Source organism: Corythoichthys intestinalis, chromosome 15 (genome assembly GCF_030265065.1).
Source record: "Corythoichthys intestinalis isolate RoL2023-P3 chromosome 15, ASM3026506v1, whole genome shotgun sequence".
Classification (NCBI taxonomy): Eukaryota; Metazoa; Chordata; class Actinopteri; order Syngnathiformes; family Syngnathidae; genus Corythoichthys; species Corythoichthys intestinalis.
This window is the reverse complement of record NC_080409.1, coordinates 24,677,704-24,698,123: the sequence shown is the minus strand read 5'-3', so window position 1 is coordinate 24,698,123 and position 20,420 is coordinate 24,677,704. Positions and strand designations below refer to the sequence as shown.

General features: G+C 39.2%; 1 protein-coding gene across 1 annotated transcript; it reads right to left on the bottom strand.

Annotated features, from left to right (window-relative positions):
* Positions 1-183: 183 nt before the first annotated feature.
* Positions 184-19,825, bottom strand: nrde2 (NRDE-2, necessary for RNA interference, domain containing). Its single transcript, XM_057860302.1, has 19 exons — positions 19,702-19,825; positions 19,008-19,113; positions 17,194-17,361; positions 16,966-17,106; positions 14,967-15,226; positions 14,524-14,753; positions 10,806-11,027; positions 10,519-10,708; positions 9,822-9,955; positions 8,260-8,380; positions 7,980-8,155; positions 7,707-7,878; positions 6,615-6,832; positions 6,055-6,541; positions 4,252-4,601; positions 4,040-4,179; positions 3,785-3,926; positions 3,159-3,230; positions 184-2,880 (listed from the first exon to the last, which is right to left on the bottom strand). The coding sequence occupies exons 1-19, from the start codon at positions 19,760-19,762 to the stop codon at positions 2,755-2,757; spliced, it is 3,516 nt and encodes a 1,171-aa protein (XP_057716285.1). The 5' UTR covers positions 19,763-19,825; the 3' UTR covers positions 184-2,754.
* Between the last annotated feature and the right edge of the window lie 595 nt (positions 19,826-20,420).

Genomic DNA, 20,420 nt, shown 5'->3' with positions numbered 1-20,420 from the left:
ATTAACTTACAAGAATATTTATAATCAGGGGCGGGGGGGCTCACGCCCGGCCCACCCAAAGAAAACTGGATGTAGTAATAACGGCGCTCTGGGCACCGCGTATGGTATCCCATACATATAGAACTGATGTGTTCTAAGTTTCTAACCTTTGCATTGTTACCTCCTCTTTCACCTTAAAAAAAAAAAAAAAAGTTTTTTTTCCTAGGGGGCGCTACACATTTACGCATATTTTGAATTTTTTTTTTTTTTTTACATTTTGTCAAAGTTTTCATCAGTGTTCACCTGGCTGTTGAGTTTGGTGAGGTTTGAAGCATTCTGAGGGGGTCAAAGTGGGGCTCAAAGCGTCGGCGGGACAATGAATGACTGCTAGGGGGCGCTACATAGTGTATTTGGAATTTGTCTATACACGGTATCAAAAATTGCACCTGTCTTGACCTGCCTGCCGATTATGGTGCATTTTGGAGCATTCTACGGGGGTCAAATTGAGCTCAACAAAGAACAAAGAATATAATAATAATAATAATAATAATAAAACCGAGGAACCACAATAGGTTACCTAAAAAAAAACATTGTCACCTGCATGTCCATAATGTTCAGTCATGGATTTGTTGTAAGTCAAATAAAATCAAATCAACTTGTATTTGTTTAGACCAAATCACAACAAGTTATCTCAAGGAGTTTACAAGACGTTTTAAGGTCCAGTAGCCCTACGCTGGATTTTGACCTGCTTGAGCATTGTAGCTTTTTTTTTTTTTTTTGCCCCCCAGGTGAGACTAATGCCCACCCACACCTGGCATCCTGGTAACACCACTGTTTAAAATAAAATGTTGAAAATGATCTTTTTTTTTTTTTTGTTTCCCATCATTCTTGAGGGGAATTCTAAAACAGGCTACTTAGGACAGCTATATTTTCGCCAAGATCGTCATCCATTGAATATAGTATGCCCGCCGCCATCATGCCAATGTAGTTACCCGCGTCAAAAATTGTACCCCCTGGGCGGAGCCACTGCGCTGCACTGATTTGCTTGATTTCCATGTTTTGGTGATGTAGTTATCTACGAGATTTTAAAACATGGCCCATCCATCCCCCAATTTTTTTTTTCTTATAACGTAACCTACGTACTAAACGTTAAAAAAAAAAAGCAATGTTTTACAGTTTTACTCGTAGGATGACATTACTTATTACTGTAATTCAAGTCCTGTATGGAGTTTCTCCAGTTTAATAAATGTTGATGTCCAAAATATATAACTGTGGTTCTTTTCTGGCTTCAATTGTTTAAGTCGACATAACTCATAACTAATGTGTTTGTGTGCGCGCTCCCGTGGCCAAGGCATACAATTTTTGACGGAGGTAACCATGATGTATGTTGCATGTACCCTTGAATGTGTAATAGAGAACAATTAGCAATACACAAAAATAAGTTGAATGAGTATTTGTCCAACTTTTGTGAAAATACAGCTTAATTTAAACTGGGGACACAAAGGGCACCCTATAAATATGACCAAACTATGTAAATGGTGTTATACTTATATAGCGCTTTTCCACCTTTCAAGGCGCTCAAAGCGCTTTACACTATCTCACTATTCACCTACTGGTGACGCAGCACCAGGAGCAACATGGGGTTCAGTATCTTGCTCAAGGATACTTAGGCGAGTTCATCAGGGCGAAGAATCGAATCCACAACCTCTGGGTTGGGGGACAACTACTCTACCACTGAGCCACGCCACCCCTATGTAAACAAATTATGACAAACAAGGGAAGCCATAATTTCAACAATCCATACCCCAGTATTGAATAACACATTACCAAATATGGCAAAACAGTAAGTCATCATCTAAAAGCTAAAAGGTCGAAAGCTGCCATTTTTTATCACAAGCTTCTCCTTTGAATTTAGTTATACCTTTCCGGACAACTAATTTTTCAAACAAGCTGTTATTTTGTCGCCTATTTATAAGAGCAGCAAATAATAGCTCTATTTGTGCAGATGAAGGAATGACCATGTTGTATCTTACAATGATTTTAAGAGGGGCTATCGAATTACATACTTTTTGGATCTGCAAGTAATTTAGTGATTGAAGCTCAGCTTTACTACGTGAGGGCCTCGCTAAAACATCGGGATCATCTGTAAATGGTAAATATAATAAGTCCTCCTCTGTTGCAACATTGGCACAAGCAGTTTCACTTACTGGAACAAGCTCTTCATGAACGAGAAAAATGACATTTCTGAGAAATTGCAATGGTAGTTTGGTTGTGATGGCCGGTATATCAGGTCACTTTGTTTATTTTGGGGTCACTTCCTGTTGATTTTGGGGTCCTGTCGAAATGGGGGCATTTCAGGGTCACTTTCTATTGATTTTCAGGCATTTCGGGGTCACATAGTATGCAATGCCTCAGGTTTGCCTCAAAACCAAATATGGCATTGTATTGTCTCACCAGGAGTATTATGTATTTTGAAAATCCTATATGTGATATTGAAGTAGTTTGATACAAATTACGGCTACAAGTCTACCGATAATTAATATCGCCTGTCATTTTTTTGTGCTTGTTAATCCCTTTAAAATTTAATTTAAAATGTCTACCTTTCAATTTTGTGACAAGTCTAACAACAACAGAAAATGACAAAAATACAGAAAGAATCTTTCAACCTTTTTTTAATAAATTAAAACATCACAAATTATAAACAAAATATTTTGGGTGAAAAATAAAAAAAACATTGCTGAGCTATATAATAAAAGTGTTGCAAGCCAGTTTGTTTCAGTCTTCCAGCAGTATGTCGAGTTCTTCCAATGGCAACCTGACTCGCAGCTCTTTCTCCGTCATCAGATCTACAAACTCTTGTAGATGGTCATGAAACAGCTGCACTGCATCCATGTACAAGCCCTTGTGAAACAAACATTTTTCATCAATGAAAATCTTAATAGTACACACTGGCACCACTGCCTTATTCTGCAACAAAGAAGATGGGTGGAACTTTTGACTCATTGGCTGCCATTGACGGCGCGTGACGTCCAATCCATTTTGACTGAATCCAAATGGATTGGACATCTAGTTCCATCAATGGCACTGAAAGATGAGCATCCGCAGCCAGTCCTCCCAGTTAAATTAATTGGACGTTTATCGGTTGCAAATGCGTGCAATGAGTTAAGCTGTTGACATACCTTCACCCAGGGAATATTTTGTAAGGCTTTGTAGAAGAGCCCCTTAGCTTTATCCGTCTTGCCCTCTGACACCTAAAAACGCAAAAAAAATTTCAAACACACAGTACTTGTGATATGTGTTTCACTGTATATTCCATTACAGTGTCTTAGCATTGGAGTCAAAGGTATGTGAACTCTTGGGAATCTTTGCAATAAATTGGTCATAAAACAGGCCATTTGAACTAATCCCACACGAAGAGTTTTTTTTTTTTTTTTTTAAAGGAAATGTAAAAATGGCTTTAGAACAACAAAAATTGTGTTATCACGTATTCCAGTTAATGTCCTGATATCAACCCTGTTGAGGTGCCGCTGTATGATCTTAAGAGTCATCAACACAAGAAATCCCAGAACTGAACTGTAACCGTTTTACTAGGTGTCATGTTTATTTGGCCAATAATGTACTGTAGGTCATGGGTGTCAAACTCATTAACCGTGAAAGACGAGGGATCACTGTACAGAATGAATGACCCATGATGTTCCTGTCAAGCAGAAACCCGCGTGCCGAATTAGACCCCTGGTTGACCACTTCTAGCCAGCAGACCATACGTTTGACACCCCTATTGTAGGTGACCGAGTTGCCATCTTACCAGGTAGTGTATGTACATCCTCCAAAGTAAAGGACAGTGAGCCCCCATTTCAGTTCCTACAGCGCTTTCAAACAGTCCACGGATACGGTTGCTAAGACCATTCTCAGGCAGCACACTCAAGGCAGCGCTTTTGTCAGAGGACCTGTTTAACATAATTATTTTATATGCACTAGATATAAATGCATTATTTCAAACATTTTTTCATTTATAAATTAGGAAAACTGAGCATTTCCAATTTTTTACTTTCACTTTTACCTCTGTGCTGCATCCACCAACTGTTTCCTCTGTTGTTCAGCAACAATAGCAAATAGCCGTGGCACTATACTGGCATTTTCCCTTGTCACAGTATGAAAAAAGCGGCGCGCCCGACCAGCGCTATGGTAACGGTTTTCCACCTGAAACAGGTCAAGATGGAGAATAAGCGTGCTGAATGTTTATAATTTACCGTAATACAAGAAACGCTTTACCTGTACATATATGCTCCAGAGAGGAGCACTGCTAGGCCATCTTATAAGGGCAGAAGTGAGTGTGTCTCTCAGTGTCGCCAGTGGAAACACACCGATGCCGATGTGGTACTTGAGCAATGATGCCTGCTGCACCGCCAGTATCTCACATTCAGAAGCCATCCTGCTAACCAACAGGTTACTGGCAAAAAGTTTTTCAGACTCGAGCTTGCCCTGCAGCTCCTCCATTCGTTCTCTGTTCTGGGTGTAGACCGCACTTGCCGCTTTGATGCCCATAGTGAGATATTGAAACAAAGCATAGCATCCTAACAGGCCTCCCAATCTCACTTTCTCTTCCAGGACAGCCACTTGACCTAGTCATGGAATAATTATGTCACATCAGTCACACACATTTCAACATTACAATTTCTTTCTTAACTCATTGGCTGCCATATACGACACTAGATCCATTGGATGTGGGAAGATTGGCAGCGAATGAACAACCAACCTTGACATTTGCAAACATATGCTTTGTTTGAAAAAATATATATGGCGGAAAACACTCAGGTGACTTGAAGTTCCGCTCTGAGACCCCCAATTTGGCCAAATTTCAAAATTGTCCCATATGCATGTGTGATACATCATTGGAAAGCTTAAAATCTCAATTTTCTGGGGGAAGAAAAATTTTTGAACAGGAGGGCATTAAAATAAAATAAAAAAAATTTAAACAGCAAAACCCTAACTGGAGGCGAGAGCACGCGAGAGCAGAATTAAAGACGCCACAATTTTAACAAGATATTATCGCGTACCTACCTTGTTTCGATCCAAAAACTCCCATGTCGCATGTATCTCTGAGTGTCAAGACACAGCTGTGAATGGCCACAGCCAGATTTTTTTATTTTATTTTATGGGTGAAACATGGTTATATAACAAGGTTGCGATGCAGAAATCGCAGACAACAAGGAGTGGTTGAGATTTTCTTTTTCATATAGTTACCCTTTTAAATGTTATTTTTCAATTTTTCTTTGTTTGGATTGATTATTTATCATCTAACATATCGTGGACAGTGCGACAGTAACAAAAAAAAACAAAAAAAAAATACAATTAAGCGATAGTTATGAGGTAGGTATCCGTGACAGACGCCAAATTTTTCATTGTGATGTAATTTGTTTAAAAGTTTAAAATATGCGAGTGAATAATTTTTTTAAGTCGTTTTTTTTTTTTTTTTTAATTAAATATTAGACATCAATTAAGTATTCTAAGCTAAAAATGACAGACATTTTGAATAATAAATATAATTACCTTCTTTTTATGGCTAGGTTGAAACAAAAGTGGTTGCGCGACGTCTGTAAACGGGGGTTTTCAGGGTAAAACGGACGAATTAAAAATAGTTCAGGGGCTCAATACACCATGAATCTGCTATGGCAGCATATAGACATGTTGTTCTATCAAACACAACAGTTCTTTTGGCTTAAAATACAGCAGTTTCTTTTAAAAAGGAGTGCAAGAGCAGAAACTGCTTTTTTTAGCCCTGTCTGTGTTTTCTGCCATGTATTGCTATAGTAACCTAAAATTTTGAAATAAAACTTTTCTCAGCACATTTTAGTTCTAATGAACATTTCCAGCTAAAATATACAGCCCACAGTAGTATAAGCTTAAATAACATTTTTAAATTGATAATTTAATATCGGCAGATTAGTCAATTAATAACAAAAATAAGCCAAGATTAATCAATTTTTGGGAGCTCTAATTGATACCAGTAAGTAATGGTCAATATGCAATAACAAGCACGTTTCTATGATTTTGGATTGATCTGAGGGTGCAAACCTTTTTCGTTGGCATGAGCATTGCAGAGGTCTTGATCAAGTGCGGACAAACTGGCAGTCAGAGCTTGTTCATACAACTTCCTGGCCTTGAGGATGGCAACCGGCGAGACGGGCTGTGATGATGATGATAAGGTGCTCCCCGAGGCGAGTTTGGTGAGCACGCACACAGCCGGTGATGCGCCTCCTTCGTTGAGTACCCCTCCTGGCCCATTTGCTCCATACTCCACCTCCAGTTGAGCCCACAGCAGACACAACTCACAGAGGGAAGGGTTACACAGCCCTTTGCCCCCGCCTAAAGCCGTAGCTGTAGAAAACACTTTCCGAGCTTCTTCAACGTTACCGAGCAACCACTCCATGTGGGCGAACTCTCGCCACATTGCCAAAGATGAGCGGTTGTCAGGTTCTTTCAGTAGTGATTTGGCGATCCGTTTGCTGATTTTGCTCTGAGAACGGAGACGTTTTTTGCTGTCGTTCAAGCAACGAAACACCTAGAACAAATAGCCTGTTATAAAGGTTGTTTCGAATAAAATTTCAGAATACTCACTAACTACAAGTCCCCACCTTAAGTTTCTCATACTGCATCCGACTGAGTGACAGGATAGTTCGGTGTTGAGATGAAAGGACAGGTTGAAGCATATGAAACATTGTATTGACAAACTTCTCGCCCTGCTTTCCAAGCCCTGTCCATTTCCTGGTTCCCTGAAGTGTGGTCATGTGACCAACAGAGCTCATTCCATTAGGTAGGTTGTGGGAAGTCAGAGCATGTCGGGAGTCACTTCCTGAAAAGAATTGCAGACTGAGTTTTTTTGTTCAACTTTTTTATTAAATTTAGTATTGCACCAATATCTGTACTAGTATCGGTACCAATGCGGCACAAAAATAACATCGATATCGGGGAGTCCTAACAAATGACTAGCTGAAACTGTGCAAAATGTAGTCTTGAGATTTAGTATCCAAACACTGGTCACCCTACACAAGATGAACAACAGCTACGCACACTGCCATAAAAAGCTGGGCTTGTTGCCCCTCCCAAGATGGCCGCCATCGACGAAAACGAAGAAGAGAAAGGTAGAAGAAAAAAAAAATCTAAAAGTCATCAACTTTTTTATTTGTAAACTAGAAGATGGCAAAGTCCTGTAGTGTTTTAAGCCTCGGAGAGAAGTTTTTAGTTTTAAAGTGTTGTTAAATGTATTATGATGTTTGAATTTGGAAGATTTAACATTTTATAAACACTGACATTGACATGAGTATCTATAAAGATGTTAGCTTTATTAAGACGGCAAATAGGGAAACGTAGGATAACAAATTTGTAAGCTCTGTTGGCATAAGTGATTAGCGTTTGAGCTAAGCTAACATGCTAATGTACTAAAACAACATTTTGGCCTTTGGGAGCAATTGAAGTCTCAAGTTTCATTACTATCCATCCCAGTCAAACTGGATTAGACACGCATGGCCGTCATTGAGTCAATTAACTGGAACTGGCTTTGCAACAACTTGTGAGTCAAATATCCAAATGCCTTTGAGTTCTGGAGGCATTCTCCTCCACATAAAACACAAATTTCCAAATGGTCAATGCTACATTTGATGATCCCCACCCCTTTTAAATTATACTTCATGTAGTGTACATCTTCAAAAATCTGACTGCATATTCACCCTGAGTGAGCAGAGCGAGTTCCTCCAGCAACAGGCCAGGAAGACAATTGCCAGCAGAAAGCACATTATCGACTGGCAGCCCCAAAAAAGACAGGAAATTGAGAAGGAGGCGGAGCTGGAGCTCTGACGAGGAGAGACAAATTAGAGAAGGGCCGATGTCATCAAACAGCACCTTGAAATGGGGAAAAAAACATGAGGATTTCAAAACAAAAATTCCATTTAAATGTTGCAAAAATAAGTGATCGATAGTTTCAATACAGAATTTCATTTTACCTGCCTCTCTGGGTCATCACAGTCATCTTCTGATTGGCCCTTGTTTTTTTCCGGCCTCCACGGTAACCAATGTGCAGCCTCACGTGATGACTCAACGTCCAGCCACACTGTCCATCTAGGCTGGCTACGGTCCTTGACTTCCTCCTCTTCGTCCTCCTCCTCCTCTTCTTCTTCATCTGTGGACAAACACACCATATGTTATGCAACTGGAATACTAAACGCAACCACCTCGTGACAAAGTTCTTCTACTCAAAATGGCGACAAAATGAGTTGTCATTACCTGCACTGGGCTGCACCCATCCCCCTCGCTCCTGATGGATCATCCATGCTTTCCAACCTCTGGCGTCCCACTCCCCAACTCTTGCCTCACCGCTGTCCCAGAATGGCTCAAAGAATTCAGCCTGCACATACCAACACATAAGCCCCTTTCACACATACAATGATGCCGGTAATGTACCAGTATTTACCAGACACTCGCTTTGTGCCCGGGATTTTTTTTTACCTGGTAAGGAGGTAATTAATAACCACGGGGTATTTTTATGTGTGGGACTTTTTGCTAAAACCACTTAATATTTAGATTTGTCTTCATTTTAAAGCTTTTTTTTTTTACTGATTTATCACACATTAATGGGTTGGGTACAGGCAAACATAGCAGGCATAGGCGTGAATAATAAAGTTTCGATGACACCAAGTGACGTTCTCTCTGAAAGGGTGGAGTTAAGGGTACCTTCCTGGCACAAACTAGACAACAGACTTTCTCATTCACAACTGACACACCACACCCACACACACACACAAAAAAAAAAAAGGGGTAGGGGTTGGTAGCTGAATGGTTTACAGCTTCAATAATTATGGAATCTATGTAAAGTAGAAAAGGCTGCAAGGTTCTATCGAAGGTTTGCAAGGAACACTTTAGGGAAAATCTAATTTTTTTGAAGTCCAAAATTTAGCAAAATTTCTTGGATCCAATTATTTTGTGTAGGTGGGGATGAGTGAGTCCTTTTAAGGAGAATAAGCCTCCTAGCAGTAGTGTTGTGAAAGCATTGACTTTTGTTGATGGTTTAGACCAAGGGTCAGCAACCCAAATTGTTGAAAGAGCCATATTGGACCAAAAAAAACCAACAACAAAAAAAAGTGTCTGGAGCCGCAAAAAATTAAAAGCCTTATAGTGAAGGCAACACATGCTATCTTAGCTGTATTAGCCTACTATCAAAATGACCAAGATGGCTACAAATACATAATGAGCTTTCATGATTAAATATTTTCCTTGCAACGCATCCTGTAAGGAATGAAGCACCACGTGACTACTCTGTTGTATGATGCCGCCTTAAGTTTGACTTTATTACATTATTAATGAATCAGAAGAATGTTTGTGTCATGTTTGTCCTCCATATGGAAACATTTCATATTTCCCTCCCCTATCTTTTTCAATTTTTCAAACATTTTTGAAAAATCTCCAGGGAGGCACTAGGACAGCGCTAAAGAGCCACATGCGGCTCAAAGCAGGTGAGGGACATATTTAATTTACAGTTTAAACTTAATTTACAGTTAGGGGGTCATGACTGTACTTGGTACAAAGCACTTTGAAGTTTAAAAAACAGTGTGCCAAAAGACACCAACCAGTTTTGAGACCAAACCTACGCCCTTGTTTAAATTTGTACATAGCAACCGTTAGATGGTGGCTATATTGTTTCCAGTTTCTCCTCTTCAGAGAAAATGCTATGTGATTAATAATAATTGCAACACAGAAATAGAATTTGAACCAACTGGTTAGCAAAAATAATAATTACACTAATTACATTTATTAAAAGTAGTGAGGGTGACCATTAACTGCCTGTTTACCTGTTGCTTAGTGGACAGTTGTTGTACACTGTCAGGTTTGAAGAATGTAAACTCAACCATGGCTTGAAAGAGAGAGAACGCCTTCTCTGAGTGTCCACACTGACGGAGGAAATGGCATTGTTGAATAAATATATCTGAAAAATGACAAATGATCACGCAGATGAAATTAAAGAACATCAATGATTCCATCAACAGCAAATCACAAGGCAGACAACTATTGACATCCACACCTACGGCAATGTTGCGTCACTGTTGTTTAGCAGGCTGGACTTGAATGATAATCTACTCAGTAAAGTTGTGCTCAAGACCACCCTATTTGTGATCAAGATTTGCCTGAGACAAGAGCTCAGAGAGATCAAGACAAGTTAAAAACCTCTGGGTGTCAAGACTAAGACTGAGAAAAGCCAAGACAGCGATATACTCAAGACCCTAAAAATCTATGTTAAAACATTTAAAAAAAAAAAAAAAAAAAAAAACTTTATTGAGGTTGCAGTTATTAACTTTTCCAGCGGACTACAAGGCTGCTGAAAATAAAGAATATTTGGAACCTATTGTTTATTCGCAGGAGATCAAACTTTCCCCTGTCCCAGAGTTGTTAGCAGTGAGGCGCTTTTGTAACTATAAACCTCAGTTAACATGCGAATCCACTTGAAAAACATCCAACATAAAATCAAACGTCTAAAACAACATCTGTTACCTAGCATATCCTCCTCAATCCCCGGCAGCGCAGGGTGGGACACCATGCTGCCATCCCGCACAGCACTGAGCATGCTGAGACACTTCCCATACGCAGTGTTAACCTTTGACACACTAAAGTTGCTGAAGTAACTCTGGGTGAAGAGGAGATACTCCTTCCACAGGGGGCCACTATTAGGGTGGAGAAAGACCTCAAATAGAACATAAAAGAGGTGTTAGCTTTATTGATACTGTATGTTTCTAGATGTTAACAGTTATAATAAGGCAACAAAAAGCCTGTAAACCAACCAGTTTTTTCCATTCTTTAGCCAGTGCTGATGGTTCCCAAAGCTCTTGGCAGATTCGGAGCCTCTCCCGCTGCAGAGCGACACAGCTGGGGTTTGTGGCAACGGCCCGCTCCGCAATGCTCAGTTTTTTCTCCAGCACAGCTTTGTACGAGGACTTGGGGCGCTCCAGTTCTTTGCTCTGTTGGTCTTCTTCACCTCCAAATACAGTCTCACTCAGTTCGTCCTAACGTGGGACAGGCGAGATAAACTTTGGAATGACTGGTTCATGTCTGTTACCCTATTAAAAGCTTAAATTATGAGCAGAGTTCAACTGAGTATCATTGCATGATTGTGCTTCCAAATATTATTGGAAGAAATAAAAATCGTGATTTTAAAACAACATATTAAAAGCATTAATTATAACTAATATGTTACATTAACAGACACCTATTTAGCCTGTTGTTTTCCAGGTAACTTAATGGTTCCACTACATGGATTTAAAATACGTATTCCAATTACAAATACATCTGTAACAGGGTCTCTGCAGGTTTCCACAAGCCAAATTTTAAGACTTTTTTTAAGACTGTAATGAATACAGTATAAGACCCATTTCACATGGATACCAGCAAGTACAAAAGACTTGAAGGAAAATGACCGGGCAGCCCAGGAATTTACACTTTGTAGTTACGTTATTGCGTCCTCAAAATCGAAACATTTAAAAGCGAGACTGACGTTCATGTATGTTCTAAATAAAAGTAACGCCAATAGATTTTTAGGACCTTTCAAATTCTTATTTAAGAACTTTTGTGATATTTTAGAATTTTAGACATTCTAAGGCTTTAAATTCAACTAACTGAGGACATTTTTAGACTTTTTAAGACCCCACCGATACCCTGTGTAATAAGAATTACAAATGCATTGTATTTTGTATCAAACTACTTAAATACCGGTACTAAAAAAACCATTATTCAATATGTGACGGCTTACTCAAATAGCAGATGAAGAAAAAAAATTGTGTTACTACTAGTGTTAAATCCCAGCTGGTGTTGCACGAGTGCAGTGGTTCTTAACCTTGTTAAACTCACCGAATGCCACTACCGGTCGATCTGCATTTCTACCCTCACCTATGGTCACGAGCTATGGTTCGTGACCGAAAGAACAAGATCCCGGTTATAAGCGGCCTAATTGAGTTCCCTCCGTATAGTGTCCGGGCTCTCCCTTAGAGATAAGGTGAGAAGCTCGGTCATCTGGGGGGGCCTCGGAGTAGAGCTGTTGTTCCTCAGCAATGAGAGGAGCCAGATGAAGTGGCTCAGGCATCTGATTAGGATGCCTCCTCGGCACCAGGCATGTCCTACTGGGGGGGCGCATGACCGACACAGGACACGCTGGGGAGCCAATGTCTAGGGGTGAAAGTGGGCCAGAACGGTCAGGAACGCAGTTCCAGTATAAGATTCATGGCCAGAAAGCAGTTCATGTATCAGATTCAGGGCCGGAATGCTGTTCCGGTATAAGATTCGGGTCCGGAAGGCTGCTCTGGTACACGGTGCTTTGATTCCGAAAGTATGACGGCAACTGTGACTCAAAACGCTATGCTAAGCTGCCATACATGCATTTCATCTCCAAGAACAAAACAATCTACCAACATCATATTTACATATACAAGTGTTAATTAACAACAAGCATAATAAAGTGTTTGTGTAGTGTAATCCGTTTCCACCAATATTTATTATTTATTCTATTCCACGGACGGCATGGGAGTTTCCATAACTGCTGCAGTTCTCTGAGTCTGACGATGATGAGTCACGTCAATGTGCGAATGCACGCAGCAAAGCATAACGCCTGGACTCATTTATCCGTTCAATTGGCTGACATACACGTGATCAGCAGAGATAGTTAGCTCTGATATGTTCAAATGTGCATGTTTTCTGGAACAGCAAAAAAAAGGGCAATGCAACATAAAATGGATCAAATCTTTAAGAGCAACGAAAGAGTTGAGGAGGCTTTTTTATCATATCTAGTTTTATTTGCTCTGATGGGGAGGTCCAGAACATCTTAGCTGTCAATGTGCACTTTGGACTTATATTTGTTAATTTATGTTAGACTACCTATTAATTTCCTCATGATTTAAAAAAGCCACTGTTTGCGCAATCTTCAAAATACAGTATATTCCATTTCACTCTGTATAATATAATTCATTTATACTTTTTTTTTCTGAATGTATGTTACTTATATCTTTATTAAAAAAACAACAACAACAAAAGTAAATGTTTAAATTAACTTCGATTTTAATATACATCCTATGTTCTTAAGTAGTTCAAATTGAGATATGGCATTTAGTATGTGAGGAAATGAGGGAAAATAAAAATTAGGAGATGGAGGTTGGGGTTATTGCTGTTTTTGTTAACTTTTATTTTGCAAATCATTGAAAAAAATACAATTTTCAATGAAAATCAGTTTTTGTTTATGTTATTGAAATAACTAAAACAGTCTTCTTTGCATTTCAGTAGTTTAAGAGGTTTGACCCCACCCCCCAAAAAATGAAAAAAATTAATAAATCAATAACATTTCTGGCGCCATGGCGACCTTCACATCGGGGAGTTCCGGCAAGAAATTCTTGCCACTTTCACCCCTGACTATGTCCCCTGGCTGGCCTGGGAATACCTTGGGATTCTCCAAGAAGAACTGGATGAAGTGGCTGAGAAGAGAGAAGTCTGGGCTTCTCTGCTGAAGCTGCTGCCCACGCGACCCGACCTCAGATAATCGGGAAAAAAATGTATGTATGGATGGAAAATTAAGGTTTTGTTTTTTTTTTATTATCTGTGTAGTCCATGCTGCCGCCAAGTCTGTTATACTTCCACATAGTAAGTGCTGGTCAACCTTCTACTGAGCAAACCATTTTCGCATCCCATTATATGGACGACTAGCAGTTCAAAGGAAAGAAATAAAAGCATGTAAATCGGAAGAAAACCAGTCCAAAACTTCGTCTAAAATGACACTTCAGTGTATGAAAATTGGGCCCTGTGTGTCTTGAACCTTTGCCGAACCCCTTAGACTTACTCACCAAATCCCTGGGGTGAGATCGAACCCAGGTTAAGAACCACTGCACTAGTAGTACACAAAACTGAATTAAATGTTCAAAAGAACACTTTTTAATCCACTACGCTGCATTTATAAAGCATAGTTAGTGCTGAGCGACATTGAATCACCTTTCACAATATGTACCATTTAGGATCACAATATCAATATGCCACGAACGTATACATTTTTAATTATTTAATGAAAAATTATATACAATTATGACAGCTTCTCTCCCACTGTAATTTTGAATTCACAAACTGACCTACCACAAATGTTAAATTCATCAAATAGTACTGCAACCTAAAACAACTCAGCGTAAACAGAAGCAGCACGGTAGCATAGATATTTTTGCTCCAATGTAAAATCTAATATCTACCAACACTGGTTACTAGTGGTTTTGACATTTTAGACTGCTGTATATTAAGTTAACATAACATCATTAACAAAAAGTTAATGAACATTGGTATTAGAACAAATTGTGTTTTGTTTGTGGACTATTTCTGTTGCTATTTTCATGATAAACGATGATATATAAGAATTGTTTGAATCATTTAGAGTCCAAAATGTAACAAAGTTCATGCTCAACATGAGCACATACAAACTTTTTCCACATAAATGGCATAATACCAGAAAAAGTGTTACATTTATTTAAAAGGTGATACCTGATATCTAATGAACTTCAACCAGAGCTGCGTGTCTTCGGGTGTCTCTCTCAGTTTCCTGTTAAACTCTTCAGTCTGGCCCATTTGAAGCACAACTTCCTGCCCAGTCTCCAAGCTAGGCTTGTCGTCGGGATCTATCTGTTCTTGCTTTCCCTTCCCCTGCAGCCAGAGAGCGGTGGTGGAGTCGTACACGCCAAGGGGATTCACTGATGACGTCTGTATTCTTACACCTGGAAAAAACATCCCAGTGTCTTGCAACATTCAACCTTAGCAGAAAATTAAACAAGTTAAATTTGATGGGGAATTTAATTTCCATTTTGCACTTATTATAGGGAATAATTCAATAGGTTCAATCAACGGCTTCTTAGAAGAACTATCTTTAACTTATTGATTGCCATTGCCGCAGCGAGATGTTCAATCCATTTTGACTGGGACTCCCTTACCTGCCTCTTCTTTTTTCTCTCCCTCATTGTCCTCCAGTGAAAGAAAAACACTGGATTTGGTGATATGACTGCTTTCAGGAACTCTTGGTAATGTCAGCAGGGGTAGTTGCGATCTGAGCAGCTGACGACACACTCTCGAAAAATATCTGTCTTCTCCTTTCTGCTTGTCTCTCCCTTTACGTTTCTTTTTGGCATCCTCCCAGCTTACTTCTTGTCTGCGGCGATCCAGGCCCAGTGTTGAGCTGCCTTTTCTCCTGTATCTGCAACACCGCAGTATGTTTAAAAACGTCAATTCATACATTTGTGGGCAGTCTGTGGTAGTGCTGTGTCATACGGAAAAATCCTCCTGTCACAATATAGAGGACCATTTTATATCAATATGACGAGTTATTTTTAGTTTGGTGAAAAATAATACAGCAATTATAACAGATTTCCCCTGCACTCACTTTATTGTTGCTGTTGCTGTCCACTGAACTGCCACAAATGTTAAATGCATCACGTAGTGCTGTAACCTAAAACTATCCAGCCTATAAGGAAGCATTAGAGTAGCATACATATTTTTGCTGAAACGTAAAGAGCTCTTATTATTTACCAATGGTTGCGTCTTGTGGTTTTGACTTTAAAGACCGCTGTGTAATAAATTAGCGTGAGAGTATTAATAATAAATTAATTCATATTGATATTGGAAAAAATTGTGTTGTGTTTGTAGATTATATTTGTTGTGATTTTCAATTGTCTTGCATGCATTACTCATGTACAGCTGGCAGGGGGAGCAAATTGGCTAACTATAAGGGCATCTTGAGGTCGACAGGTGGTACTACGTTGCCATATGTCAGGATTCACCGAAAACTGACTTCGGGCCTTGGAGCCACTTTTAATGTTGTGTTTTCCATGTCTCCCTCCTCTGACACGCCTGAATCAAATAATCAGGATATTAATCAGGCTTTTGGAGAGCTTGCTGATGACATAATAATTTAATTCTGGTGTGTTAGGAGAGAGAGACATGGAAAATATGAAAGGGTAAGTGGTATCCAGGTCCGGATTTGGTGAACCCAGCCTTATGGAATCCCATCAATGGAGCAAGTCAATGCAAATTGGGCATGCTATCAACTGGCCAAAATGGACATTGCAGGAACAGGTCTATTTTAGCGATGAAGATGATCGTAAAATGCCGATAGAATATTTGTAGCGATGTGACCGAAAATTTGTCCAGAAATAGCTAAAAATACATGATTGATTTTCAGTTTTGAAAACCGAACGTTTACCACCGAATAGTGTGAACAGCCTTAGTCCTTTCGTGATGACGTCATCAAAACACGGTGAGAAGCAACACCGTAGCTGACGCTATCTCGCTAACACTACTGGCTCCCAGCCAACATGTCCGCGGTTTGGAATTTGTACAAAGCAGACATGTCTGCGGTTTAGAGCATACTTCCAAAGTTCTTTACACTATTCGGCCATAAACTTTCGGTGTCCAAAACTGAAAACCGATGATGCATTTTTAGCCATTTTTGGCCGATAGTTTTCGGAGACGAATTTTTGGTTACATCTCTACCGGTAATGCATTTTTAGCTATATTTGGCTGATAGTTTTCGGCTTAACTTAAATTTTTGTCAAGTTCTCTAACTACTTTATATTGTTTTGGCACTATATACCATATCGTTCAGCACTAGCCAGTACTATGTTAGTCAATCAAATGTGAGTATCCAAAATTGCTCACCCTTCCCCATTGCATTATTCTTTTCATCATCACGTGCAACTGTGCTCAAGTCTATCAGTGTGTAACTGCACAGGAATAACTGACATCAAAAAATGGCTGTGGCCGTAAGCCGTGTCATTTTTTTTTCAGTTTAAACATATTTTTTTCATTATCACAGGTCTAAGAAATTAACCATTTGCAAACTTAGATACTTTGAACAATCATCTTTTACATGAGGTCATGTACAGTGTACTAGCTGTTGGCTTTCCCTTTAACTTGCATGTTCAGTGTGTGCTTTACCTCGCTACATCTCCCCTGTAGAGAGACTTGTACGTCCAGTTGGAAGCATCAGATTTCGAGTCGACACAGAATGGCTGTGTTATGGTGGACTGGATGTCGTCCAACCATGAGAAAGAACTTGCTATTGGAGCAGCCTGTGGCCTGTATTCATCAGAAGACGCCAACCATAAAAATGTTAGCGTGTGTGATTATTTGATGTAATGTAAAGACACTTAGTGGAGTGTGTACCTATCGAGTTCTTTCCGCTTGAGATCACTTGGGAAGATTGGTTCAGAGTCTGAACCACTGCTTTCTGTTGACCTTTGAATCTTTTCTTTGTGTTTTTTCTTTTTTTTCCCATGCTTTTCATGCTTCTTTTTCTTTACTGGCACGCTATCCTCATCTTTTCCGTCTTTGCTGAATACAATGCAACAGGAGAGTCATGTTACAAAATTGGTTCTGTTTGAAACTTCAACAATGTATTTCTTTTTTTTGTATTGGAAAAAAACAAGTAGCTATTGCTCTTTACTGGATTTGGCTTTATTTTTGTTTGATCGCTGCCAGCCTCCCAGTCAAAATAAATTGAATGCCTATCGCTGTCAAAGGCAGTTACTGAGTTACGTTCCCTGCTTGCTGCCATATATACATGAATATGGTAATTATGTTAAGCTATAAACAGCGACTGAGGGCTGAGCGATATGGCATTAAACTGATAACATGATATTTGCGATCACTTTTATGTGAAGCTTTTTTTTAATCTGTATTAAAATGTGAAATGTAAATATTTCCTGTTGGAGGGGGCATATCATGACAGACTTGTTAGACAAACAAATCCTGGGTCAAGCAAAAGATAATAAATCTTGACCTGGGTGATTTTAAAATTGTGATGTGCCATACAGTGTATCACAAAAGTGAGTACACCCCTCGCATTTTTGCAGAAATTTAAGTATATCTTTTCATGAGACAACACTGAAGAAATGACACTTTGACACGTGTGTGCAGCCTATATGATAGAGTTAATTTATTTTCCCCTCAAAATATAGCCATTAATATCTAAACCCCTGGCAACAAAAGCGAGTACACCCTTCAATAAAAACGTACATCCCTCAATGTCCAAATTGAGTACTGCTTGTCATTTTCCCTCCAAAATGTCATGTGACTCGTTACAGGCGTGCTGTCAACATTGCTGCAGAGATTGAAGAGGTGGTCAGCCTGTTAGCGCTCAGACCATACGCCGCACTCTACATCAAATTGGTGTGCATGGCTGTCACCCTAGGAGGAAGCCTCTTCTGAAGACGGTAAACAAGAAAGCCCGCAAACAGTTTCCTGAAGACATGTCAACAAAGCGCATGGATTACTGGAACCATGTCCTATGGTCTGATGAGAGGGGCGGACTTTCTTGTGTACCGTCCTCTGAAGAGGCGTCCTCCTGGGGTGACAGCCATGCACACCAATTTGATGTAGAGTGCGGCGTATGGTCTGAGCACTAACAGGCTGACCCCCCCGCCCCCACCACCACCACCTCTTCAATCTCTGCAGCAATGTTGACAGCACTCCTGTAACGAGTCACATGACATTTTGGAGGGAAAATGACAAGAAAAACTCAATTTGGGCATTTAGGGATGTACTTTTTTACTAAGGGGTGTATTCACTTTTGTTGCCAGGGGTTTAGATATTAACGGCTATATTTTGAGTTCTTTTGAGGGGAAAATAAATGAACTCTATTATATAAGCTTCACACAGAAGCTTATTGTGTCTTTCATTGTGTCAAAGTGTCATTTTGCAGTGTTGTCCCATGAAAAGATATACTTAAATATCTGCAGAAATACGAGGGGTGTTCTCACTTTTGTGATACACTGTAAGTCACAATTTTGATGTAAAATTCATTAATGTTTCAGCCCTACACAATAATATAATAGTGGGGTAAAATTTAGCATAAAAGGACATAATATAATTACATACCTGTTGCCAGAACATTAAAAAGCATGGCTTTAGATGGCCACTGTTGCTTATATTTTCATCTAAATTTAGTAGTGTTTTATTGTTGTATTTTTAATTGTTACCTTGAGTCCTTGTTGAGAAGCTCATCACTTTTCTTCTCTAAAAAGCGACTGTGAAGGGACAGGGCATCGCTAGTCTGAAAACTCTTATTGTTCAGCCAGTTCAATTCTAAATACGGAAAGAAAACACAAAAAATTACTTCATTGACTGGAGGGGGAAATGTCGAAATGATAGGGATTCTGTGTTTTCACGAAGTGTAGTATCAACGAAAATTCAAGATCAGATAGACTGAAAACTATCAACCTGGTTAGTACAACAAGATACACCCTACTGTCGCAAATCAGGCTAAAGTAGGACTTTGAATGGCTTGATAAAACACAAACCACAACTAGACATGACATCCCTGCCCTTTTAAAATGTTTTCTACAGAACCAACCACCGATGTGCTAGCATAGATAGCAGGATTTGGATTAAATTGAAGTCAACTCCCAGGGTTCTTGATAGCCGCAATCAACACTAATATTTGCATTATTAGATACGGCATTGATTAATGCGTTTAAATAAAATTGAAATACGGCATTGATTAACGCGTTTAAAAATTTGAAATCGAATGGAACTTAAAAACGTCGTCATTCGCGCTGTCATTTCACAACCACTCAAAAGTAAGGATGCATGTCCACCTGATAAATATGCTTCTATGGTAACTACAGCTACAAACGCACAAATCCAAGACGTAGGATATGGATAGATTATTACCACTGGACGAGTCTGCAACTTTGTCCCTGGAAACTTCTGCAAAAGCTGGAAACAGTGCCATATTGATATCGACAGAGGTTGCCAGGCATGCAGTCGCAGAAAATTGACGTCACACGTACGCCACCGAACATACAAATAAAGCAACGGCTGGAGGGTGCTCTGCTTATTTAATGTAAGGACTCATTGGACGGTTCCTCCAATTTTTTAACACCGATTGCCAGCGAAAAAACTCGGCTCTCAAGTGTCAGCACCATGGCCAACAGTGAAAGGCTGAAATATCAAATGACCATATCTCATAACTTAAAAAATGAGAGAGACGTTTCATTTAATGTTGCTGTGCTTAAAATAACCGAACTCAGTGATTCAATTCAAATGTATGGCATTTAAAAGTTATGTATACATTTTAAATAAGTAAATTTTTAAGAAATACATTTAAAAGAATGAGAAATATATATATATATATAGATAGTAAAGAAAGTTTAATAACCACGCAATAGACACCTATCATGTGAAATAAGCTTGCACAAAGTGTTTCATGTATTTCTTGGGCCTCTTACCATAGAAAAAAAAAACATTTTATCCACCGTTACTCATAAACAATTTTTTTTTTTTTACACTTGATCAAAAACGTTCATTCCACTTGATCAAAGTTTTGCATCTAGGCATTTAGAAAATTTAATGAATTCTTCCACATACATGAGGAGCCCACGTACAATTTG

Coding starts and splice junctions, on each gene's coding strand:
- nrde2 (XM_057860302.1), bottom strand. CDS start 19,762: ATGGCACTGTTTCCAGCTTTTGCAGAAGTTTCCAGGGACAAAGTTGCA. Junction 6,833..7,706: donor ACTCGCTCTGCTCACTCAGG/GTGAATATGCAG, acceptor AATTCTTTTCAG/GAAGTGACTCCCGACATGCT. Junction 4,180..4,251: donor TCTGGAGCATATATGTACAG/GTAAAGCGTTTC, acceptor GACCTGTTTCAG/GTGGAAAACCGTTACCATAG.